Genomic DNA, 27,802 nt, shown 5'->3' on the forward strand with positions numbered 1-27,802 from the left:
ATTATTTATAGGCTGTAAAGCACTGGATTATGACAACACATTTTCCACACACTAGTGGTCATGGTAGAATGAAGCATCTCAAACTATATGGCTTAACGCAAGGGAAAGACAGTCTCAGTCCTACAGATACAGTATATATGTGTGGGGGGGCCTTCTTTTTTTCTCAGTCAAAGCTGCTATTCAAGTTCATATTCAGCGGTTCTTTCGGATTGTATTTCAAATATTTCAAAATGCCAGAAGTTGCAATTTCAAGTCTTTCTGAGGCTTGTGATACCATCCAATTACAGACACTCCGTCCCAGCCTTGTCACATGTCTCCTTAGGTAACAAGGATGAGTCAGAAGATATTGTGTAGTCATTAAATATTTATTTATCATTTTCACTTTTAATTCTTTTGAAATGCTTTCCCTTCCCCCCCCCCCACAAAAAAAATACATGGATAGAGTCAAAAAGACAACTTGTTGATATAGTCTTAAACTTTTATGAAGGGTAAAGTTTTTCTCTTTTCTGAAATATGCCAATATGGACTTCATCATCAAATCACATTGAGTTGTGGTTTGGACATGTATCAGAATATTTGGAAAGCAGGTTTAATGTGCCTTAGTTTTAGTTTTAACTTAGTTTTAGTTACTCCCTATATACATGAGTTCTGCCATTATGTGTGTCTCAGTTTAACTCAGGAACAACTAACCTATGTGTTTTCAAACAAGCACCTCAAAACAACAGAGGGGCTTACATGCTGAAGTTGTTTGTGCCCACTCTTGCCTCTTGGGGACTTAAGTGGGGACTGGCTGTAATGACCTGGCTGTAATGATCCAGACAAGTAGTGAGAATACTGGGGGAATAACCAACCCACATCTCTTGCACAGAAGATTATCATGGGTTATTCATCTGCAAATGCAGTAAGTGGGTAGGTGGAATGAGCAACGCAGCATTGGCCTGTAACAAACAGAAGCAAAGAGATTAAGGCTCCCTTGTATCCAGCTCAATTTCAAAATGCTTAAAAGTACCCAATCTCAAGGTATATAAGTTTTATTAAGAATTAGCACTGGTTCCCAAGATCTATAGATTGGATTAAATAAAGTCTGTTCATAATGATTCTAGATTCTCTGGTTTCTCTTTTCTTTCTTTCTTTTTTTTTTACTAAAAGCATAAGAGTCTTTGTGAAATAAGCCAAAAATAGACTTAGTTCAGTATTCTGTTTTCTGCTAGCTGTCTGTGGGAATACCACAAGAAAGCTAATGAGGGCAACCATCTTCTTTTTCTAAATCCACTCTCTTAAAATTGTATTTGGCAACATACTATCTCAAAACATGGTTCAAAATAGCTCAAGCCCTCTGACAGACTGTTTCCCATGTTAGAAAACTAGCTAATAGTCATCTTGATATTGTGTGGCAGCAAATTCATTACACTGACCAAACAATTTCATCAAGAAATAGCTGGCTGCTTGATCTTCCTCCAGTCTGCACCACTGACTGTTACCACAGCCTTGCTGATATTGAGGTAAGAGGAACAGGATGGGCCCCAGCCTAAGACTTTGGTAGTGCTTTGTGTCTAACAGTTGCTCCAATTTTATCTCCTTGCTATATACTCAATTATAACTCTCATGCATTCAACCATGGGTGTAAATGCATTCCCCTGAGACACTAAATGAAACAGTCTGGTGAAGAAACACAAATCTACCTCTATCTTAATCCATATTGCATTCATTCTTCACTGAAAGTCTTATGCTTACTAAGTTTCATACTTATCAACATATAGATGTCAAATCCCCTAACAGCTGGGCAACATAATGGAAGCAAGATTTGCAGATGTCAGTAAAGTATATTTCAGGATAATGAGCAAATACAGAGTTTTGCAAACTGCAAAAGAAAATTCCTACCCTCATTCATTAGTGAATTCCTTAAGGCAGAGTATCAAAACATTTTGAAAATTCCTTCCAGGTTTTTTACAATCTGGATTAGTTGCAGTTTATGAGGAAAACTGTTAATAGACTCTCCTATCTTACAGTAGCTTATACCTAATACAGTAAGCCTTCCCCTACTGTCTCAGCCTCCCCAATGCCTCTCACACTAGCTAAAATTTAGGATCTGGAAAACAAAAAATGTAGTACTTGGATTAAAGAGTGGTGCATAATGGAAAGGAGATGGTAAGATAACATACTGTGTATTATAACTGACTTAATATGTTAAGCAAGTAAAGTTAACATCACTGAATCCAAGAAAATAAAATGTGAAGGACAACTGCTGAGATCTATGTGGACTTGAAACTATATAAACTAGGACAAAACTAGGACAGAAGCCTTCCACCCTCTTCTACAATTTTTATTTTGAGGAAAGGTTTTTATACTGATTTGAATTTGATTTATTCCTAAGCATTTTCAGAAATTTTAGAAAATGCTGTCAAGGTTTTGCTGCTGATGTAGCTTGTATATTTTCAAAATATTGTTGCGTTTTTAAAAATGTTTTCTCTGAAAATTATCCTGGAGGGATAATTTATGGCAGGGAAAATGACAAACATTACCAAATAAACATAGATCAGTGTGACTTAAATTCAGTGTGAGAAAGGTTTTGCAAACAAGATGCTGGATAGGCCCTGCAGGGATTTCCTGGCCTAGTTACAGGTACATAACTGGCCTAAAATATAATAAAGCACGCCATATGTAAGCACCTTGAAAACAATGCTAGGGCTGCCAAGCGTCTGCATGGCTTTATCATAAATAAGTATTCAGAGAGAAATCTTTTCTCCTTTAACAACATAACTATACTAGTGGACAAAGGGATTTAACTCACCTACATTTCAACAAAGCTTTTGACAAGATTCCATACAGCATTCTGACTGACTAATTGTTGAAAGTGTAGTATACTGTATAAAAATGGAGCAGTCTAACTATAAAGGTTGCAGGTTCTGCATCTCTACAAAATTTTAAGTAGACGCCAGATGGACAACTCATGAAGAGGGTCAAATTAGTTTTCCTGCATTTTGTAGAGGATTGAATTATATGGTCCCCTACTCCTCCACAATTTTATGGTTCTACATTTCTATCCATTTACTTACTGGGGATTGTAAATATTGCTGTAGCAGCATCTGAAGTTCTTCATTCTGCTGAGTCAGACCATTAGTCTCTGTAATCAGCTTTGCCCTCAGAGTCAGAAAATGACTAGACAGATGGAAAAGAGAAAGGGGTCCTTCAGTACAGTATGGACAACAGTGCTTTCGAATGGTCAACTTTTGAACCACATGGATATCCCGCACCCCTTCCTCAGCCCTCAAGTAATTTTCGGAGCTCCTCAGAGTAGATATGACCAAACACTGCTAGTGAAGCACTGTACCAAAATGGGAGCCTCAGGTATTAAGGAAGATTAAGGTTTTATATATCTTTTTTTTAAAAAAAAAGTCTATTTTTTCCCTTTGGGGGAGATGGGAAGGGTGAGAAACTCAAGGGTGCCTTGAATCATGCTTTCCCAACCCTCCTCACACATTGGATAATTTTTATTTTGCCCTATTACTCCAATACTATTGGAACATTAGCAGTCAAACTCAGTAGCCTAGAGGTGGGGAATGCAGGATGAGGACAGTTATGTATCCTCAATGAAAAAATACAGCTTTTCACTATCATAGAGAAATGAACCCATTAAAACTGGGCAACAGAAGATCAACTTCCTGATAAACTGACCAAGTAAAGAGGAGAAAGTCAGTATTTTCTGTTCACATGTCTATAAATTTGCATTTAAAAAACCAGTGACAAGACTGGGATTGAACTGGGATTTGATTAAAGTTCATTGAAACTGAAGAAATAAGTCTTCTGCTTATTGTGGTGAAACTACTCTCACCACAAGTCTCTAGGACGAGTAACACATTAGCACGCTTTGTTAATATTGCTTAGGTCAAATGTGTCTAGTCCACTCCTTGTATGTGCAGAGTTGCTCTACTATCACTAAGGGCATGGATGTGCAGATCACTTACTAGTATTTTTGTAAGCCAACAATCAGAGCATCCCAAAGCTTCAGTTTTCCATCTGAGATAACATGAGCCAATGCATCCCAATATTCAGAATCTTTAGAGTTGTCCCGCTCTTCATGTACTTTCTTTATCTGTGGCCATTGGTCCCTAGAGGTGAAGGAAAGAGCCACTGGCTGGAATAATTTGATCTGACATAAGCAACTTCCTACTGTATTGGTCCTAAACTCCTATCACAACCTAAGAGAAGGCTTCAACTTAATTCTTCTATGCTGTTCTCACCAACTCAGACATTAGCATGACCAGGGGCTGAATCACAATGCTAGAATAGAAATCTCACACTGAGCTGTTATTTTGACACACTGTGGAGATGGTGGCTTCTCAATGTCCAAATCTTGATGAAAACCTCATCAAATATAGCAATGATGGAATCCCCTCCAATCCAGACGGTTAAATGCATGGGGCATTTAATAGTTTACTTCCCCTTGACCCCAACCTTCTCTAATTTTTATATAATTCTAGGCAGCTTATGACAGCACAAACACAAAAATATAAAACAAAACACTAGGAAATTATTAAACATTACTAAAGAAATTTAAGACAATAAAATCTTCATTAGCTTTCAAAGGAAATGTTCACCAGTCAACAATAGAGCTACATATCCCTCTGTTGAATAATTTATGCATCTGGGTAGAAATATTGAATAGCACAGATGAGATTTTCTTTCTCAATTTTCAAAACAATATTTCAATCCATTTGAGGCAGTACTATTTGTACTGAGCATCAGTTGCTCTGCCCAGTCCTAACTGGAGATGCCAGAGACTGAACTTGGGATTTTATGTGTGAAAATACCCTTCTGCATAAAAATCTTTCCACTTTTATACTTAGCCAAAAATGCCCTGACAATATTTTTCTGCTAAGTCTCCATTATAATCACATTATGTAACAGGTGAATCAAGAGACCACTAGTGGGTGAGATTAAATAAATATTTATGGCCATTTCAGGCAGATCAGGGGAGCCCCTTCCCCTCCAGTCAGCCTTATCTGTGGTCATTTTGCTGTTGTCCCTTAAAAGGCTAGGAAGAGCAATGATCTGCTGATGGCCTTTTATGAAACAGCCCTAGACTGTTCAGCTGGCAATACAATTGCAATCTATGGCACTTAACAGAAATAAGTAGTATTGAATACATAGGTAAAGGTAAAGGTTCCCCCGCACATGTGTGCTAGTCATTGCCAACTCTAGGGGCCGGTGCTCATCTCCGTTTCAAAGCCGAAGAGCCAGCGCTTGTCCGAGGACGTCTCCGTGGTCATGTGGCCGGCATGACTAGACGCCAAAGGGGCACGGAACGCTGTTACCTTCCCACCGTAGTGATCCCTATTTTTCTACTTGCATTTTTACGTGCTTTCGAACTGCTAGGTTGGCAGAAGCTGGGACGAGTAACAGGCGCTCAATCTGTTACGTGGCACTCGGGATTCGACCCACCAAACTGCCGACCTTCTGATCAACAAGCTCAGCATCCTAACCCACTGAGCCTCCACGTCCCTATTGAATACATAAAGAAAGCAAAAGTAGGGAGACAAAAACCTAAATAAAAGTGCTGCTTATGACTGAGCTTCCTTTATGCTTTGGAAGTGTTTGTTTTTCAATCCAACTCAGTTTAATGACTAAATGGAGTATAGGAGGGAGACTGGAAGAAGCCTAAAGATGATGGACAGTCCTGCACTTGGTAAGGTCATGGCTACGGCAGCACCACTAATTAACACTTTGGAACATATGCAGAAGGAACAGAAAAAAGGATCTACAGTTACAACAGTAATTTTGTACAGGCAGTTTTGTGTCAACTCAGGATGGTTGGACAGTATTTCAGTTCACTTAACCCTTAACAGGGGAAAGGCCCTATACTATATCCTACACTATATCCAATCAGTTTAACATCAATACCTGGGAAGCTCCTAGAAAAGATAATCAAAAAACAGATCTGTGAACAACTAGAAGCAAAGAAAGTCATAACTAGTAGCCAGCATGGGTTTGTTAAAAACAGATCATGCCAAACCAATCTTATCTCATTCTTCAATAAAGTGACTAAATTAGTAGACCAGCAAAACACAGTGGATGTAGTATACTTAGATTTCAGTAAAGCATTTGACAAAGTAGACCAAAACCTACTCCTTGGTAAATTAGGAAAAGGTGGAATAGACAACATCATCACCAGATGGATCTGTAGCTGGCTGACAAACGTACTTGACGAGTAGTCATCAACAGCACTACATCCACATGGAGAGAAGTAAGCAGTGGGGTAGCACAAGGTTCTGTCTTAGGCCCAGTACTCTTCAATATCTTCATCAATGACTTAGATGAGGGAATTGAAGGGGAACTCATCAAATTTGCAGATGAAACCAAACTGACAGGAGTAGCCAACACCCCAGAAGACAAACTCAGGATCCGAAAAGATTTTGACAAACTTGAACAATGGGCCCTATGCAACAAAATGAGTTTCAATGTGGAGAAAAGCAAAGTCTTACATTTAGGCAGGAAAAACCAAAGGTACAAATACAGATTGGGCGAGGCCTGGCTTAAAAACAGCAACTGTGTGTGGGACCTTGGAATCCTAGTGGACGATCACTTGACTATGAGCCAGCAGTGTGTAGCAGCAACCAAAAAAGCTAATACAATCCTGGGTTGTATAAACAGAGGCATAGAATCAAGATCACTCAAAGTATTAGTACCGCTTTATAAAACCCTAGTAAGGCCACACCTGGAATACTGCAGTCAATTTTGTTCACCATATTGCAAAAAAGATGTTGAGAGTTTGGAAAAAATTCAGAGAAGAGCAAATAAGATAATTAAAGGCCTGGAGACTAAAACATACGAAAAATGACACCAGGACATGGGTTTGGCTAGTCTAAAGAAAAGAAGAAATAAGGGAGACATGATAGTAGTGTTCCAGTATCTGAGAGGCTGCCACAAGGCAGAGGAGGCCAGGTTGTTTGCCAAAGGACCAGAGGGAAGGACGAGAAACAATGGTTGGAAACTGATCAAAGACAGAAGCAACCTGCAATTAAGGAGAAACTTCCTGACAGTGAGGACAATCAACCAGTGGAACAGCTCACCTTCAGAAATCGTGGGCACTCCATCACTGGAAGTTTTTAAGAAGAGACTAAACATTCACCTGTCTGAGACGGTATAGGTTCTCCTGCCTGAGTAGGGGGCTGGACTAGAAGACCTCCAAGGTCCCTTCCAGCTCTATTCTACTCTACTCTACTCTACTCTACTCTACTCTACTCTACTCTACTCTACTCTACTCTACTCTACTCTATTCTATTCTATTCTATTCTATTCTATTCTATTCTATTCTATTCTCAGTGGCACTACTTATTTGAACTTGCACCTATTCCTGGCTGCTCATGAGCATCATATGCACTACTACCAGGGCCAAGCCAACTTTCTGTTTTAATCCATTCTTCATCTTTTGGGCAAATCCAACACCTTTACCAGCCCCATTTTTCAATCCAGACCTACCTTGGTATCTGGAATTCCTGAACAAATGCCTTGAGAGCCTTCAAAATGTCATCAGGATGCATACAAAGTGCAGAAAGGGGCACTGTTGTAATTGTGGAGCTTTTATCCTCCTCTTGTGGTTCTGCAGACACCTCCTCTTCCTCCTCTCCTATACTCTCTGCCTCTTGAGATACTTCTTTGACAACTGTATCTGCCACTACAGCTTCCAAGTCCTAAAAGAAAATGAAGGATTCTGGGAGAATAATAGCCATACTGTATGTCCCAATGAAATACAGAGAATATTCAACAGTCTGAGAGAGCTATGTGTAAGGGAGAGTATTAAACGAAAACAAAGATAAATAAGGCATGAAAGAAAAGGCCAACATTTTGTGAAAAGCAGCCATAACCCAACATTTGCTGGTATTGGTTAAAAGCACAATCCATGACTGCAACTAAAAAAATCCTAAGACAGAATGATTATTTTCGCCAATTCATGTTTCTCAGCCTCCATTGGGCAGAGATGGAGGGACATTCAACTTCAATGACATCGCATAGAGAAAGTCCATGGGAGGTGGGAGTAGGCAATTAAGCCAGAACAGAGCTAAGACTAGAGTGATGAAGGAAGTTTTGATGGTTGGACCACTGTACAGATAAACCCCTACATGCATCAGATTGAAAATCACGATGTTCATTAGTTGAAGCCCCCAACACTATTACCTGTGAACCAGCCATCTTCTGAGCCTTGAAATTCATGAAAAACTCCAGCATTCGATACACATCATCTTCACTGTCAATTGATAGGGCCTATAAGAAAATATAAAGACCTAAATGGGTGCTAAGAGATCAGCTAGTTAGGTGGCATAAGGAGTCCAGTTAGAACTCAAAACTAAACTTAAAAACAAAGGTTGAGACCTTACACTCCTGGCAGACTGTACAAATCTCTACCTTGGGGTAAATAGGAATAACTGGGGGGGGGAATCAGTTACTGAGGTAGCATAGAGAGGCCCCAATCCCATGTACATGCTTTCCCAATCACTTCTGCAAGAGAATTAAGGAACTTACGGTGAAGATGGAGTCCAGCTTCATGAGAGTGCGATCAGGCCTCTCTAGAGGTTGCAGGAGACCCCGAAGCTTGCTCTCAATCAAAAAGCCCTGGCAAAGGAAGCGGATACAGAAGACAAGAGGCGAAACATCAATTGTTGGTCTGACTACTTCCTAGAGCTGAACCTGGGACATGACTTTAAGAGGATATAGCAAGGCCCCAGCCTCAGAAAGCAGACATCTGTAGCAAGTGACGAACCCTATGCTTCCTCATTTTCTCAGCTCACCGACTCATCACATAGGAGCTCCAGAATGTGCTTGATGGTCTTCCTTGAAATAGACCAAAGTTTCTTTGATTCTGGTTCAGCTCCCACACCCTCTTTACCCTCCTCTTCTGGGACCGCTTCATTCTCTTCTGATGGTCTGCCCTCGGATGGGGAAGAAAGCTGCTGAAGTGATTGACTTGCTAGAGAAAAAACAGAACTTGGGGTAGCAGCATAACACAGAACTTTCCTAAATACATAAAGCAATTAAACCAGCTATTCTTTATCCATTGATTTTTTAAAAAAAAAATTAGAAGTCTAACATATGCCATTTTAACAAGTCAACATACAGCATCCCTCATACAAGATGGGTGGGCCAGCAACAGAGTGCCTACATCACTATAATTCTATACCACCAGACAAATTCCACATTTATTACAAGGTGCACGAGCCTAAGAAATTTTCAGTCGTAATTGATATTAAAAACAGCATTTCGCTTTACAGTGTCACAAGTATTTGTTAATTTGCAGGTACTGACAAAACCAAAAACAGGATGTTTGAGGAGGGGTGATGCTATATGATCAGAAATATGGGCTTAATAACTCGTCTAATTATTTAGAAAAGGCTGTAAAAACTGATCCCCAAAGTTGCATGCGACCCCCGAAACACAATGCAGCTTCTATAAATTCCTTCAAAAATTGACACCTTGCAATTTTTTATATGGCCAGATTCCAGAAATTACAGAGAAATTAATAGTTACCAATATATAGCTTTCTGAATTGAAAGCAAAAAGGTGCTTCCGAGGAGTAGGAACAGGGCACTTCCCTGAAACCCTTTAAAGCAGCTGTACCTTTTTCTATATTCACCTGGCTGCTCTTAAAAGTTGCCATGTGATCCTGGGAAAAGATACAATTAATATTTTGGTTTAAGGAGCTATAAAAAGGTATCCATCTGTTTTAGTGAAAGTAAAGTATGTAAAACTGGCGTATCCAGGTATGACTGCATAATCTGCATTATATACTGTATATGACACAAAATTAGTCTTCATAGGAGTGAAATTTGGAGCATTGCAATAGCAGAATTTGTCAATTTCTGAGAAAAAATTTTTTTCGTCCTTCGTTTCTGAGGAAACTATGCAATTGTCTTCATTTTTGTCCCCACTTCATGACTTTCATGTCCCATCATCTTCTTACTTGCTAAATAAATCCCATTTTTACAATGGGAAACAGAATCATTTATACAGGCATTAGCAATGTGGTGCAACTTGTCTCAAATTGCATCGATCATGCTGCCTTTATGCAGAATTCCACAAAGGTTTTGGAACTTTGCTTACTGTCAGGTGTGATCACCTCACGGGCCAGCTCGTTGGCTGATTTCATCTGCTTAGTATGCATGATAGGTCCCACATTGTGCAGGAACCAGCCATCGGGTTCAGTCCAGGGTAACCCCAACTGCTGAGCATGGATGACACGGTCAGCATCAAAGGCTTTGCGAATCAGCACCTTGGCCTCTTCTTCATTCATCAGCCACACATCCAGGAAATGTTCAGCATCCACAATGGCAAAATGTCTGAGATAAGAAAAGAGATGCATGACTCAACAAACTTGAATCTATACTCAGATTTTGATTGGCACCAATACACAATGGTTTGGCTACAGATCAATAATGAAATAATTAGAAGTCCCAAGATTCAGATCCTAATAAACATGATGATGTCATCCATTTAGTCATCTCCAATTCTTGGTGATGCTATGGGCCAGGTCTCTTTACGCCTTGTACTGCTTCTTTTTGTTGTTCTATGCTGTGGCTGGTGTCAGATTTGATAGTGCAAATCCTAATATATGTAACTAAATTGCTCAGATCATACAGTGTATCATGCTAAACTCTATAGCCAGGTTAACAAAGCATAATGGCAGGGCCACCTAACATGCTATACCCAAGTAAACTACATGTAAGACTTAATGAATGAATGAATCTTTATTGTCAAAGTACAACTATGTATACATTGAGATTAGCTGAGCCTCCCTTTGTGCTCCCACCCCCCAACACACAGTGACAACAAACCCTCCATCTTACTACACCATGTGAACCAACTACACCACACACCGGCCTCCCAAGTCAATTCTGCATAAAATTCACACAAGTTATTTCTCATTCAAAAGCCTAACAGCCCACGGATAAAAGGTGTTTTTCAGCCTGTTGGTGCGGCTGGCTATACTCCTATATTTCCTACCCGATGGTAGGAGAGTAAAGAGATTCCATCCAGGGTGTGAGTCGTCCCTGAGAATTTTCCTCACTCTTCCAAGGCAACGAGCCCTGGTGATGTCATCCAGTGGGGTCAGGGAACAGCCCACAATGTCTTGTGCTGTACTCACCACCCTCTGTAATACTTTCCTATCTGCGGCTGTCAGACCAGCATACCAGACCACAATACCATACGAGAGGACGCTCTCTATAGTAGACCGGTAAAAGAGGGTCATAAGCCGTTGTTCTACCCTGTTCTTCCGCAAGATCCTGAGAAAGTGAAGCCTCTGTTGGGCCTTTCTAGCCACCTGGGTTGTATTAACATGCTATACCCAAATAAACCACATGTAAGACTTAATATAATGGTGTGGTTCAGACAATATGCTGAGCAAATGGCAGGATTCATACAGCAAGCTGATGTAGGCCAATATTGATTTGATTTGATTGATTTATTATATTTATATGCCGTCCTTCTCCCTAAAGACTCAGGGAGAAGGGTGGCATATTTATTTATTTATTTTATTTTATTGGCTTTGTATACCACCCTATTCCCGTAGGACTCAGGGCGGTTTACAGGGCAGTTAAAACCATGAATACAAAAAATTAAAAACAATTAAAACAATTAAATTAAATTTAAATTAAAGTCCTAAGTTCTGTGGGTAGTTGGTTCCATAGGGCAGGCAGAGAACGCCCTTCCCCTAGGAATAACCCGCTGGCATTCATTAACCGGCGGTACCCTGAGAAGGCCCTCCCTGTGGGGGCGCACAGGACGATGGGAAGATGATGCCGGCAGCAGGTGCTCCCTAAGGTACTCCAGACCCATGCCATGTAGGGCTTTATAGGTCATTACCAGCACCTTGAATCTCACCCGGAGGGCAACCGGAAGCCAATGTAGCTCACGGAGAAGAGGTGTTACACGAGAGTATTGGGAAGCTCCCATCAAAACTGCTCTCATTGCTAAGCTTTATTCTACCTCAGCAAGAAGACCAACAACTGCCCTCACTTGCCTAATGTAGAGCAACTTAAGGAAACAACTGTGGGTTTTCCTGGCATCACATGCCAGCAAAAAAAGAATAATTAATTGCTTTTCCAACAGGAAGAGGCAGGTTTTGACAGATGATTGCTCTACCTGCTTCAAGGATTTGCCACTGTTTACTAGACAGAATGCCACAGTGACTGATCCAGTGGCGATAATGAAGAAAGACTTCTGAATGAATGTCAGAAAAGCTGCAAGAAAAGCAGTGAAAAGAAGCAGCTCTCAAATGTGAGTTTTCAAACACACACCTTGCAGTTTTGAATGTAAGAGCCGTGGCTGAGAGAGCACGTCTCCCGCCTCCATCCATGAGTGATTGTATGCATTGTGATTTGAAAGTTGGTTCTCTGAAAGCTAAGGGACCGATCTCTTCTGTTACACTAGCTAAAATAACTGAAAAACAATGTAGTGTGATCAGAGATGGATACGCTTGGAATACCTTAAAGTGGCCTAGAGGAACTAGACAAATTCCACTCTAACTCTATCATGACAAACATTGAGGAAGAGGAACATGTCAAGAAAAGAAGAGAAATACTACTCTAATACCATGGACTTATTTGTCCGAGGCCAGCAGTAAAGGTTGCAAATGGTGTTCACATGACTTCAAGGATGCTATGAGAGCCAGAACTTTCAAAGACTAGTCTTAAGGACCCTCATTCAATACTGTCATAAATTCAGTCATTGAACCAATAGTTGTAATGCTAGGATCATCTGTATGATTTTAAACTGGCCTACATGGTGGGGGCTGGTGATGAGATGAAAGCAACACTGTGAGACTATGTACTTGAATGGGTGAGTAAAATTTGGTGTTGCAGTTAACAAGTCACGAAGAAGAGTCATGTATAAAAAGAAGCTTGTGTGGTTTGTGCTTCAGTATATTGTAATATCTGTATGTATGCACACAAAAAACTTGTTAATCTAGGTGTATAGGGTAAACAGAAAGAAAAATTCATCTTTCACTCCCCCAACATGGGTTTACAGGACTCTTGGTGTAAAGAACACAAATCTTCATCTGTTCTGAGGGCAACATAACTGAGTGCAGAATTCTAGGCCAGCGATAAAGTGTCTCAAATTGCTTCCATCTGCCTCTTGTTCCAGTGTGCGCTCCCCACCTCATTGTTCTTTGCAAGTCCTTGTACTGCTCCACAATCCGCTTATAATCAGCTGTCAGTGTCAGGTTCTCCTCACGATACTGCTTGATCTGCTTGGCTAATTTCAGGCGCAGGTTATTGAGCACATCATGCTGTCTAAGAAGCAAATGAGACAGACACATCTACAACATGAGCCAACCCAAATTTAAAGGGCTTAAAACCTTTAGAACTCATGGTTTAAAATATTCTGTCCCTTTGTGGCAATAAGAGTTATTATTTAATGGATTTCATTGTTCAGAGATCATGGATTTTAGACACTACAATTTTACATCACCCTTTGAGGAGCTGAAAAGCTTCTGAGGATATGCATACGGGTAGACCTCGACTTACGACCACAACTGAGCCCAAGATTTATGTTGCTAAACAAAACATTTGTTAAGAAAATTTTGCCCCATATTATGACCTTTCTTGCCACAGTTGATAAGTGAATCACTGCAGTTGTTAAGTCAGTAACATGATTGTTCAGTAAATCTGGCTTTCCGACTGACTTTGCTTATCAGAAGATCACAAAAGGGAATTGCGTAACTCCGGGACATTGCAACCATCATAAATATGAATCAGTTGCCAAGCATCCAAATTTTATTCATGTGACCGTAGGGATGCTGCAATGGTTGTAAGTGTGAAAAATGATCATAAGTCACTTTTTTCATTTCCATTGTAACTTTGGTCACTAAATGAACTGTTGCAAGTCAAGGACTACCTGTACTTGGGTGCATTCCAGCATAAAATTTACAATACAGGTAGTCCTTGCTTAATGACCAGTCACTTAACAACTGTTTGAAGCTACAATGGACCCCCCCCCCCCCAGACCTGTGGAACCGCTTGCCGGTCGAGCTCCGGATGGCCCCCGACCTTCGCTCCTTCCGGCAGGATCTAAAAACCTATTTATTTGAGCAATCCGGCCTGGTCTGATGGGTTTGGGGTTGGGTTTTTAATATGGTTTTAACTATTGTATATATCGGGCATAAATTATTTAATTGTTTTTTTAACTTTTGTATTTTGTTTTTTAATATTTATTGCCCTGTACACCGCCCTGAGTCCTTCGGGAGAAGGGCAGTATAAAAATTTAATAAATAAATAAATAAATAAAAGATACTTATGATCGAATTTCAAAGTTACCCCTACTCTGCAGTCGTGTGTTCTCATTTGGGTGCTTAGCAAACAGCTCACATTTACAGATGTTTGCAGAGTTCCACAGTCAGATGACCACACTTTTCAATATTTTTTGCTGGTTCCTGACATTTACTTCCTGTTTCTGACAAAAAATGCCCATAAAACAGATTCGCTTAATGACAGCTGTTTAATTCAATGACAGCGGCATTTGCTTAATGACAGCCACAAAACACAATTATAAAATTGGGTGTGGTTACATGATGATCCGTCCAACAGCCACAACAACTACGACTGTAATTCCAAGCTCAATTACAATCACAAGCTGAGGACTACCAGCATTTGCTTTTCCTTTCCAGGCCAAGGAAAAATAGTGATTGCAGAAGTGTCAGGTGTAAAATATCAGGGCCATACGTTAAGTTCCAATTAAGCTGATTTGTTGCTCATGCCCATGCACAGAAATCTAGTCAAGCAACAGCCCTATTTTGGCACTAGATAAAAGGTTAATCATGAATGGAATTTATATCACAATCCTGGCACAGGTTGGACTTCGTCTACTTGTGGCAACATAGAGACTCTAGGCTGATTACTCTTTTGACTCAACCCCCAGGCTCTGCTACTCTTCCTACTACAAAAAGGAAGCAATAAAAATATGAAGCAAGGAACCTATTCTGCTACTCACTTATTGAGCTTCCGCTTCTGTTGGGATTTGATTATGGTGTTCTCATCATCTCTCTTCTTCAGCACTTGGAAATTATATTCCAGCTTCTCTTGGTTTAGCTGGTAGATGGCTTTCATTTGCTGGAGTTGCTGCTCCAGGATCTGGTACCACAAACAAAAATATTACATTAAGTCAACTTTGTAATAGCAGAGCTGTGCTAGTTTAGAGCAGCAAAAATCAGGAGTGCGATAGCACTTTTTCTGACTAACAAATTTTATTAAAGGGCCTGCATGCCTTTGGTCCCCTTCATGGATTACTGCCTTGTCGTGGCGAAGGGGCTTGCGTAATTCAATGAAGCTATGAGCTATGCCGTGCAGGGCCACCCAAGACGGACAGGTCATAGCAGAGAGTTCTGACAAAACGTGATCCACTGGAGAAGGAAATGGCAACCCACTCCAGTATCTTTGCCATGAAAACCCTATGGACAGTACCAAAAGGCAAAACGATATGACGCTGGAAGATGAGCCCCTCAGGTCGGAAGGCATCCAATATGCTACTGGGGAAGAGCAGAGGGCTAGTACTAGTAGCGCCAGAAAGAATGAAGCGACTGGGCCAAAGCCGAAAGGACGCTCAGCTGTGGATGTGTCTGGTGGTGAAAGGAAAGTCCGATGCTGTAAAGATTTTTTCTCCATAGGAACCTGGAATGTAAGATCCATGAATCAAGGAAAACTGGACGTGGTCAAACAAGAGATGACAAGACTGAACATTGACATCTTAGGTATCAGCGAACTAAAATGGACAGGAATGGGTGAATTTAATTCAGATGACCATCAGGTATACTACTGTGGGCAAGAATCCTTCAGAAGAAATGGAGTAGCCTTCATAGTCAATAAAAGAGTAGGAAAAGCAATACTGGGATACAATCCTCAAAATGACAGAATGATCTCAGTTCGAATCCAAGGCAAACCATTCAATATCACAGTAGTCCAAGTCTATGCCCCAACCACCAGTGCTGAAGAGGATGAAATTGACCAGTTCTATGAAGCACTACAGCACCTTATAGAACTAACACCAAAAAATGATGTTCTTATCATCATGGGGGATTGGAATGCTAAAGTAGGAAGCCAAAAGATAACTGGAATAACAGGCAAGTTTGGCCTTGGAGTGCAAAATGAAGCAGGGCACAGGCTGATAGAATTCTGTCAAGAGAATACGATGGTCATAGCAAACACTCTTTTCCAACAACCCAAGAGACGGCTCTACACATGGACATCACCAGATGGTCAACACAGAAATCAGATTGACTATATGCTCTGCAGCCAAAGATGGAGAAGCTCTATACAGTCAGTAAAAACAAGACCAGGAGCTGACTGTGGCTCAGACCATGAGCTTCTCCTTGCAAAGTTTAGGCTTAAACTGAAGAAAGTAGGGAAAAGCACTAGGCCAGTCAGGTATGAATTAAATCATATCCCTGTTAATATACAGTAGAGGTGACAAATAGATTTAAGGAATTAGATCTGATAGACAGAGTGCCTGAAGAACTATGGACAGAGGTTCGTGACATTGTACAACAGGTAGCAACCAAAACCATCCCAAAGAAAAAGAAATGCAAGAAAGCAAAATGGCTGTCTGAGGAAGCTTTGCAAATAGCTGAGGAAAGGAGGGAAGCGAAAGGCAAGGGAGAAAAAGAAAGATACACCCAATTGAATGCAGAATTCCAGAGAATAGCTAGAAGAGATAAGAATGCCTTCTTAAATGAACAGTGCAAAGAAATAGAAGAAAACAATAGAATAGGGAGGACCAGAGATCTTTTCAAGAAAATTAGAGAAATGAAGGGAACGTTTAATGCAAAAATGGGCATGATAAAGGACCAAAATGGCAGGGACCTAACAGAGGCAGAAGAGATTAAGAAGAGGTGGCAAAATTACACAGAAGAACTATACAAGAATGAGCTTAACGTCCCTGATAATCACAATGAGGTGGTCACTGACCTCGAGCCAGACATCCTAGAATGTGAAGTGAAGTGGGCCTTAGAAAAGCTGAGCAACAACAAAGCTAGTGGAGGTGACAGTATTCCAGCTGAGCTATTCAAAATCTTAAAAGACAATGCAGTAAAAGTGCTACACTCAATTTGCCAGCAAATTTGGAAAACTCAACAGTGGCCACAGGATTGGAAAAGATCAGTTTACATTACAATTCCTAAGAAAGGCAGTGCCAAAGAATGTTCAAACTATCGCACCATTGCACTCATTTCTCATGCTAGTAAAGTCATGCTTAAAATCCTACAAGCTAGACTTCAGCAGTATGTGGATCGAGAACTACCAGAAGTGCAGGCAGGATTTCGAAGAGGCAGAGGAACTAGAGATCAAATTGCCAACATACGCTGGATCATGGAGAAAGCTAGGGAGTTCCAGAAAAACATCTACTTCTGCTTCATTGACTATGCTAAAGCCTTTGATTGTGTGGATCATAACAAACTGTGGCAAGTTCTTAAAGAGATGGGAGTACCAGACCATCTTATTGGGCTCTTGAGAAACCTATATGCGGGTCAAGAAGCAACAGTGAGAACTGGACACGGAACCACTGATTGGTTCAAAATTGGGAAAGGAGTCCGGCAAGGCTGTATACTGTCGCCCTGCCTATTTAACTTATATGCAGAGCACATCATGAGAAAGGCAGGGCTAGATGAATCAAAAGTTGGAATTAAGATTGCCGGAAGAAATATCAACAATCTAAGATACGCAGATGATACCACTCTAATGGCAGAAAGTGAAGAAGAACTAAAGAGCCTCTTGTTGCAGGTGAAGAAGGAGAGTGCAAAACTTGGGTTGAAACTTAACATTAAGAAAACCAAGATCATGGCATCTGGCCCTCTCAATTCCTGGCAAATAGATGGGGAAGAAATGGAGGTAGTGACAGATTTTATTTTCCTGGGCTCCAAGATCACTGCAGATGGGGACTGTAGCCAAGAAATTAAAAGACGCTTGCTCCTGGGGAGGAAAGCCATGGCAAATCTAGACAGCACACTAAAAAGCAGAGACATCACCCTGTCAACAAAAGTGCGTATAGTCAAGGCTATGGTCTTTCCAGTTGCAATGTATGGTAGTGAAAGTTGGACCATAAGAAAGGCTGAGCGCCAAAGAATTGAGGCCTTTGAACTGTGGTGCTGGAGAAGACTCCTGCGAGTCCCTTGGACTGCAAGGCGATCAAACCGGTCAGTCCTAGAGGAGATCAATCCTGACTGCTCTTTAGAAGGCCAGATCCTGAAGCTAAAACTCAAGTACTTTGGCCACCTAATGAGAAGGAAGGACTCCCTGGAGAAGAGCCTAATGCTGGGGAAGATCGAGGGCAATAGAAGAAGGGGACGACAGAGAATGAGGTGGCTGGATGGAGTCACTGAAGCAGTAGGCGTGAGCTTAAATGGACTCCAGAAGATGGTAGAGGACAGGAAGGCCTGGAGGAATGTTGTCCATAGGGTCGCGATGGGTCGGACACGACTTCGCAGCTAACAACAACAACAATGCCTTTGGTAAAACTTGTTAGTCAGAAATAGATGCTACTAAACCTTTTTTTACATTGAGTGATAAGCCAGGATTATGATATCAATTCCATTCATGATTTTGCTACATAGCAATCAGGCTGAGCAGCAATAATGCTATCCCTTTAGTATTTTCACCACTTGTCAACAACATTGCCTATTGCATACATTAGAGTGCCAAGGCGGAGCTTTTCAAGCAAACACTCTTGACTAAAAATTTTAGTACCCTCATCTAAAAACAGGTAACTAGCTTGGGAATCTGGAAAGGAAATAAAGAAGCAGAGCTATTGAGAAGAATCCAGAGATGAAAGTTCTCTTACTGAAGACAAAACACTGTATGAAGTTGAATAGTTTTGCAGCAGAAGAAAAATTAAAATAGCACAATTCAAACATCGCAATCCTGATCTTGAGCTGGGGAAGTTGGAAGACTTCCAAATACAGGTATCTATATAATTTTTAGATATTTTAAAACTTTACTGAAATCTACACATATTAATGGTTGTGCTACGGTTATCCACTTCTAGTGAACCAGCCTGGCCAGCTTCTTGGTGTCCATCAGATGAAATAAGGAACATACACTGAGGAATCTGCTAATGGCAACCTCACCTTCCCACTGCTCTTTGGGGCAAATTGTCCTGCTTTACCCAGCTTCCCCCAAACGGGTACAGTAAATTGTTCTTGATTCACACCTGTACATCATGCTCCAATTTGATCTTCATAACATTGTACTCCTCAGCATCTTGCACCCGCAGTTGGTTCAGTTCCTGTTCATACTCCTCCACCTTCTTCAAGCGAGCCATCATAAAATCCAGCTTTAAAAGGGGGAAAATATGTTAAGTATTAAAAATAGCCTAAGTTCTCCCTTATACTCCACTTGATTATATGCTATGAAGTCATGGTCAATTTTCAGTGATCACATGGATTTTCTCCATGATGATCTGGTTGTAACCTTCAGCTCTTATAACATACCAACACCTTCCCCCCACAAAACCTGCACACAATCATTTTAGTGACAATGGCAGAGGCCTCAATTCATACTATCAGCTAATGATCTGCTCTAAAAACTTTCCAGATAATAGCACCATATTAGTATCAACCTATTCCCACACTGCAGAAGATAAGGACAGCATCTCCTTCCTTTCAATTTCATGGTATGTCAAAGTTTTTAAAAGATTTTTTTTCCAAGATTTTTTTTAAAAAATAAACACAGTGTAGTCAGAGGAAATAACATTTACGATCTATTCTTTTGGGGAGGGGGGACACTTTTCCTACCACTGTGTGCATTTCACATTATGAAAGACACAATGGCAGAGACAGACTAAGAAACATCAAGACAAACTGTTATGTTCTAGATTTTAAAATATAAAGTCACCCTAAATTACACTCTGGAGATCAAATTAGATTTCTTCTACCTATACTTATTTATTCACCCTCAAGCATCGCCCAATAATCGAGCCATCAAAAATCTGGACATTGGCAAGGACTTTTCCAGAAATATTTAATATTTAAGCTTTACAAAAGATTGTTATTCAAGTTTCCCTTGCAATCATCTTCCCTTTTCCTCTTATATTCCATCTGTTGCCATATACCTTTCTTTTCCATCAGCTTTTCCACAAAGAACTCTTGGGTTATCACTGCTCCCTGAGATCCAACAGAACAAAAAAACCCCAAATTACCTCTTGTCGGTTTAGAGTTTGCATGGCTTGCTCCCATTTCTTTTTGTTGCTTGCAAGAAGTTCACGACGCTCCAATTCAAAGGCTTTCTGGAAAAAAAAATCTATGATTTAAACACCTCTTAGCCTACGAGCAAAGAAGTGAATAATCTCAAATAAGGGTAGGAAAATCTCTCTATAGAGCTAACATTTAATGATAAACATGATGTGAATTCCCCACTGTAACGTGAAGTACAATGGAGTTATACAAGTGGATCTTTCCCAAGTGTTACTGCTGAGTGAGATCAAGTGAGTCTCAAGTGACAATATTTTTAGAACAAAGAGAGTCACTTGTTCAGATCCATACCCATACAAATTAAATCAATCAGTCAAGACTTCTTGTTCCTTCTAAACTTTTAATAGTTTTTTTTTAAAATAATTTTCACTGTTAAAATGTTAAGCTCCTTCTACATTAACAGAATAACAGAGCCGGAAGGGACCTTGGAGGTTTTCTAGTCCAACCTGCTAATCCTGCTCAGGCAGGAAACCCTAATCCATTTCAGAGAAATGGTTGTCCAATCTCTTCTTAAAAACTCTCAGTGTTGGAGAATCCACACCTTCTGGAGGCAAGTCATTCCATTGATTCATTGTTCTAACTGTCAGGAAATTTCTCCTTAATTCTAGGTTGGTTCTCTCCTTGATTGATTTCCATCCATTCCCGTTTGTTCTGCCTTCCGTGCTTTGGAGAATAGGTTGACCCCCCAAAATTCATTAATTCATTTTGTGTTGTGTTCTTTTCCTACTGTGATCAGTTATTTACTGAATATTTGTAATTTTTATCTATTCCACTTATAGTAAATAGATGTATTTGGTAAACAAATACAATAGTAAACTGATACAATGCACATAAACATTTCTTTCTCCACTAAAGAAGACTTGTCCCAAAATAATTATATTAACATTGATTATTTAGTTGTGAACTCAGAATAGAGACCTCTCATTTGAATTCTTCCTGTTTTTGCCTTCATATTACTCTATATGTCACAAATGGCATAATAATCATGTGTCCCACTCAGTGTTACATATGTGAGACGGGTGGCTATATAAATTTAATAAATAAAAATAAATAATAAAAATAAGACCAAGCTTCTGTCTTAAATTTCAGTATTGACTACTCATTTTACAACAGAAAACAAGAATCTGATAAAAAAAATCTTTAGTAGTGTCTGCAAGCTATGGAACTTACTCTTCAAAATTATTAATTTGCCATCTAGTCTCCTGAACTTTTGAAACAGAATTGAATTCAATTTAGCTAAACATACAGAATTGATAAAACATTATTTCCTTAGTCTTTTACTATTTATTTTAATTTAATTTAATACTGTCAGTAGTTTATAACATTCTTAATCTGTTTAGATTAAGATTAACATATAACAGGCTACTTATAAATTAGTAAGAGATGAGATACATTTTATACACATTGTATTGTTTTTCATATAACTCTATTTTCTTTCTCTTATCTGTTGTACATGCACAACAAATAAAAATCATCTTTTGCTAAAAAAAAAAATCATATACCTCTATATACAAAAGTTCTCGACGGTAGTTTTTAACGAGATTTCGGATCTGTTCCTCCATTCGCTCCAGCAGCAAATTAACGTCTTCATTCTGTTTCCTAAGATCTTTCACATACTGATCATCTTTACTCTTCAATTCCTAAAAAAGCAAAATCAATCAGAAAAGCAAAAAAAAAATTAATTTAATTCAGAAAAAGAATTAATTGTGGTATTGTTCCATGTTTACCTCTGCAAAACTGAAAGCTGTTCAGCAAGCTACAGGATGTGTTCAGTAATACAATCAGTCAAGACTTAGCAGCTGCACAGCATGTAAAGCTTGGTTAATTGTGGTCAGTTGTGTCTAACCTTTTTATAGCTTAGCTATTATACAATCCCAGTGTGTTTGGTGAGTTTCATAGTTCAGTATGTTGTGCAAACTCAGTAAATAAACCAATTCAGAAACCAATTCAAGCTGACTGTACCAATCTACTGTAGTTAATTTGCCTTCACCCCCAAATTTTTGAGTGGAAATGCATATTTTTAGGGCAGGAGACTACAGTACCATGGAAGCTCTAAATGGAGAGGGCAAAGATGAAATGGGTGTAATTTTTGATTATGCTTATACTACACTGCAACACACCCTACTACAGACAGACATCCTAACCCTCACAGGCACACAATTATTCAGTATGCATCTTTCCTCATACAGTATAAACACACTCATGTATCTTCCCTCTCTCTCTCTCTCTCTCTCTCTCTCTCTCTCTCTCTCTCACACACACACACACACACACACACACACACATTTTCTTTTCTCCTCCCACTACTTCCCAATTCATTGATCAAAATCTGTGGGGGGTTTTACCATAGGCTTTTCTCTCCAACAGCTGTGATCCCTTCTTTCCCAGAAAAGTGGCTCAAAATCATGATGCTTATGGCAGGAAAAACAGTTATCATACTTCAAAAATAAGATCCTGTAGTTTGCCAAACAGCCAAACATTAGTAAACTACATGAAATCACAGAGGGGTGGGGGTGGAGGGTAGAGAACACAAATATTTCCAGACATCACAATGTGGTGGCAGATTAAATACCCTCAGCATTTATGGAAACTTTAAAATTTATTATCAGAACTCAGCAGCAAGTTTGAAAGTGGCTCCAGGGATCATAATCTCACCATTGGGAGCCATATGTAGCTTGTTGGTCATGGATTGTGCACCATTATTTTAAGCATCAAATAAGGTGCTGTTCGCTGTTTAGTCCTATTGCTGTTGAGGCTATTACTTTTCAAAATCTCATATTTCTTCCAAAGATCATAGGGCAGAAGAAATAGCTTCTATTCACATTGCTATGTTCACCAATTGCCATTTTTTTCCAGTAATAGTACCCAGCTGTGAAAAAGCCATTCCCAGAGAGGATCTTCTGGAATTTATACTTTGTTGCAATGACAATCTATTTTACTTCCCAGGCTTTTCAACTTTTAAAAAATAGCAAATATATAAGAATAAAATATTTATTTTACCTCAGATATTCCCTGTGAATTACAGGGAAGTGGGTCATCTTATATTTAATGGGGAACATAAAGACCACTGTTGATTTTTTTGAAGGGGTGGAAAATGCACATATGCACACAGGGAAACATATTAGTTTCAGCTAGAATTAGTTACTCCCTTTTAAAAGGGGGAAATAGAGCTGGGCAGTATCTGAGAGTTTGCTTGTATTCTTCCTTGCAGTGATTACTTTGGGGAGATCTTTTGGGGAGATGAATATAGTAGATACTTGTGTTCTAGATATTAAGTATTTTGATGCTATTTTTGGTTGACACTAAATGTTTCCTTCGTGTATTGGAATTTTCCAGGTAAGAAGTAAATGTTCAGGAGATGATTGCCTCCTAATTTTTACCATCATCAGTTCAAATTAGTTTTCATATGTGTGTGTATGTATATCTAAGGTAAAAGTAAAGGTTCCCCCACACATGCGTGCTGGTCGTTTCCGACTCTAGGGGCCGGTGCTCAACTCTGTTTCAAATCCGAAGAGCCAGCGCTTGTCCGAGGACATCTCCGTGGTCATGTGGCCGGCATGACTAGACGCCAAAGGTGCACGTCACGCTGTTACCTTCCCACCGTAGTGGTCCCTATTTTTCTACTTGCATTTTTACGTGCTTTCGAACTGCTAGGTTAGCAGAAGCTGGGACGAGTAACAGGCGCTCACTCTTTTATGCGGCACTCGGGATTTGACCCACCAAACTGCCGACCTTCTGATTGACAAGCTCAGTGTCCTAACCCACTGAGCCACCGCGTCCCTTCTGTATGTATATGTATATGTATGTATATATGTGTATATGTATATGTGTGTATCTTTCTCTCTCTCTCTCTGTTTATATGTGTGTGTGTGTATATATCTGTATGTCTGTGTGTGTGTATGTGTATGTATGTGTGTGTATATATATATATATATGTATGTATATGTATATATATGTGTGTGTGTGTATATATATGTGTGTGTGTGTATGTATGTATGTATGTATGTATGTATGTTAAATATTCAGAATACACTTGCTTAGTCCCAGACACGGGACAAATCTTATTTCCTGTCTCAGCCTAGCCCACAGGTCTGCAACCTGCGGCTCCGGAGCCGCATGCGGCTCTTTCAGCCGTCTCCTGCGGCTCCCAGTCCTCTGCCATGTGCAGTCCAAAAAAAAAAAAGTAGGACCAAAAAAGTTCAACCAATCAATTCAAATATGCAGGATAGGTGCATATCTCGCCTTGGCTCCACTCTTCAGTCAAACCCTGTTTTGCGCATGCGCGCATGTACGTGCATGTGCACACATTTTTTGCGGCTCCCAGTTTTTCCTTTTGTGAGGGAACCGGTTCCGAGTGGCTCTTTCACTGTTTCAGGTTGCTGACCCCTGGCCTAGCCCATCCACAGGCAGTAGCCACAGCAGTGGCAGCTCATATTTGTGTAAATTTTTTGGCTTGCTAACAAAGAATAAAGGGAGACCGATATGATCATTTCAAACTTATTTGTTCTCATCAGTCAGCCATACCCTTCTGAGATTCGAACCTGGGCCGACACACACACACACATACATTCTATAGATAATATATATGTTCCCATTATTGCATGATTTGGCTAGCTGCAGGGAGAGATGAGATTCTATTGCTCTTTTCGCACCTAGCCTGTGTATGATTTATGTTTGAATATTGGAAATCAGTAAAGAACTTTCCAAAAACAAAAGCTTCCAAATTACCAGTTTTACTTAGGTAAGGACTGCTTTTCCTTCACAGTTTAGTATATGTATCTAAATATCCTTCTATGTGAAATCTTCTGAAATACTTACAAACTATTATAATCTTCTTCTTTAAAATTCCTTTCTCTAAATTCAATGTTCTTAGCATAGACCTTTCAGCATGTCCCTGCAGCCATATTTGCTGAGAGCAATTTGATGCATGTACACTAAGCATGAATCCTACCTGCTGTAATTCACTAATGACCTTGTTCTTCTCTTCAATCAGCAATGCACAGTGCTGCTGCTGTAGATTAAGAGCCTCCCAGAGATCCTGGGGGATGGTCTTTTGCTTGGCCTTGGCCCACTTGGCGGTAATCTCATCAAACTTGTCCAAATTGGCCTTGGCTTCATTTTCAAGTTTCTCAACCCTGAAAATAACAATATCTAGGAAGTTTATTCAAAACAAACTAAATGAAATTCATTTCTATTCTATATGAAGATTAAAACTCATAAATTTTTTTGGGACTGCTGTGGATCATGAATGATCTGAAACTTCCTTGGAACATTAATTCTGTTCCTTCCTCAGTCTTTCTTTTTGGTGGAAAAGCCAAGCTTCAAAAAAAAATGTACAAAGCAGCCTTTTCTCTTTGTACTTTTCGTCTGCTGGGTCTTGTAGTTCATTCAAGTTCAAGCTAATGCATTATAATGAAGTACAGATGTCATGTTTAATTTCTGCTCAAAAGCAAGGGGATCTGTGGGGGATAGTGGTAGACATCACAATTGTCAAGGAATATTTATTTGCAAACTAAGACAACTCATGAAAAATACATCATCTACACATATATGGACAAAACGCACAAACATACATATAGATAAGGCAGACTGAAAACAGTTAGTAATATGTAGTGAACATCAGATAGCTTCTATAAGCCATAGCTATTAATAAAAAGTTTGCAATCTTCTTGGAGGCATCCTGCTGTGTATGCACAACTCATTTTAAAAGTTGCAGGGCTCTAGTTGTGCAGTTGCAACTACCATCTTGACCTTTTTGCCCCCAGATGCCCCAATTCAAGGGGAAGGTGCTTTATTAAGACAACCCTAATTGTGCTAAGCTTGATTTTTATCCTTCTTTCAACTCCTAAACACTGCACAGTTCCAAGAGATGCTAATACAGAGGTCTTACCTTTGCCGAGTCAGCTCTTCTTCCTCTGATCTCCTGTGTGCCTCTCGAGAATCAGCTGCCACCTGGATGTTTGTTACTAGCTGTGTGCCATCAAGCAACAGTTTGGCCAATCTCTGAAAGAAAACATGCCAGAATCAGATTACACATACATACAATATACCTAATTCAGTTATAGAGTTAACCCATTTCAGGATTTGCGGAATATAATTAATATTTGAGGGACTGCCTCTTCCAGATTACATCTACTTGTCCCAGAAGGCAGGCAGGCAGGCAGAGGCATATTCAGGTCCCATCTGCTAAGGAGTTTCATCTGACAGCACCATAGAGGCAAACATTCACTGTCATGGTACTTGCCCTACAGAACATGTCCTCACCCAGGTTGAGAATGACCCCCATCATACTGGTTTTCTAGCAATCCTTTAAACCTTTATTTTGTCAGCTGGCCCAAAGCGGGGTCCCTGTGAAATGGCTACACTGTATGTAAGATCTTGAAGACATTCTCCTATGATTTTAGTTACATTTATATCTGTTTAATTAAATATGTTTTTTTCCAAACTTTTATAATAGCCTTTAAACACAAACTATTCAGACATCAAGTTTCTGTTTTATTCTACCTTGTTGGATAGGCTATGTAGTGAATGACTTTTCTGCATAGAGTCTACTCTAGACTGTCCAACAAGGCAAAATATGTCATACAATTTGATTCACACGGTGATTCCCTAATTCTCTACTAACCTGTCTACTCTCCTCTATTTGCTTGTGACTCCTGCTCTGTTCCTCTTCTACAAATTTTTTTGCATCAGGATCTTCCCCAAGGGCTTCTCTAAAACGGAAAAAACAAACACAAATATCTATTTAACCTATACATGATAGGGGTACCAATAAAAAGCTAATCTGAAGCAGGTTCCTAATAAGTTTATTTTTCCTGATAAGGAAAAAGGCAAAAATCAAGATGTTAAAATTTGGGAGGGTTACAAATAAAGAGATATTTCATCATCCCACTCTCTAAAATTCTGATACTGAATGCATTCTAAAAGCCTTGTATAAAAGCATCTGTTATTCATAATCCATGATTTTTGTTCAGTTTGAATTGGAGCGACCTTTTAGACACAGGCAATGGAGTGGGCAATATGGATGAGCCCCATTTCGTGGAAACCAAATAGATGGAAGGTGGATTTGGGGGATGAGGGGGGAACCATTGGGATGAAGACCCAATAGACTCTACTGAATAGAGACAGGTGAAGATTGACAGGGCTCAAGAGTTCACATAAGTTCGCGAGCATTTTATGACCGGTCACGGTTACCTCGTGGGGGAAACATTTATTATGCCATTGCTGGACTGTGGATTTGCAATTACGAAAATCACTGGCAGGTTTGCCTTTCATGGTTCAATTCTTGCAAAGCGCTTTGGGGATTCGTTTTAGGACCCCGAGGCGATGCATGGGTGTATATCCCCCACCCCCATCCCGTCCCCTCTATCAAACCGACCGTCTTTTCGTCTCCAGACGGGCAGCGATGCGAAGGCGGCGGGCGGCGATGCGCTCCAGGGGGTCTTCTGAGTTTAAATTGGCGGCCTTGGAACGCGGGACGGCGCCGCTACCAGCATCCCGGCCGGCCCCGCCCGCCGCCTCCGCCTCCACGTCGACATCTGTCCCCGCTTCGCCTTCGGATACAGCGGCGCTCAT

At 40.0% G+C, this 27,802-nt stretch overlaps 1 protein-coding gene across 1 annotated transcript; it reads right to left on the reverse strand.

Moving 5' to 3' along the window:
* Positions 1 to 875: 875 nt before the first annotated feature.
* Positions 876 to 27,802, reverse strand: DRC1 (dynein regulatory complex subunit 1; the record flags this gene model as incomplete). The annotated part of the gene is made up of 17 exons (XM_083379068.1): positions 876 to 938; positions 3,057 to 3,159; positions 3,966 to 4,109; positions 7,480 to 7,691; positions 8,176 to 8,262; positions 8,521 to 8,610; positions 8,787 to 8,945; positions 10,073 to 10,331; positions 13,152 to 13,286; positions 14,983 to 15,122; positions 19,189 to 19,311; positions 20,176 to 20,262; positions 21,730 to 21,867; positions 25,179 to 25,362; positions 26,118 to 26,230; positions 26,853 to 26,940; positions 27,606 to 27,802. The coding sequence occupies 17 exons, from the start codon at positions 27,800 to 27,802 to the stop codon at positions 876 to 878; spliced, it is 2,322 nt and encodes a 773-aa protein (XP_083235194.1).

The sequence above is a fragment of the Vipera ursinii genome, assembly GCF_947247035.1.
Source record: "Vipera ursinii genome assembly, chromosome: 1".
Taxonomy (NCBI): domain Eukaryota; kingdom Metazoa; phylum Chordata; class Lepidosauria; order Squamata; family Viperidae; genus Vipera; species Vipera ursinii.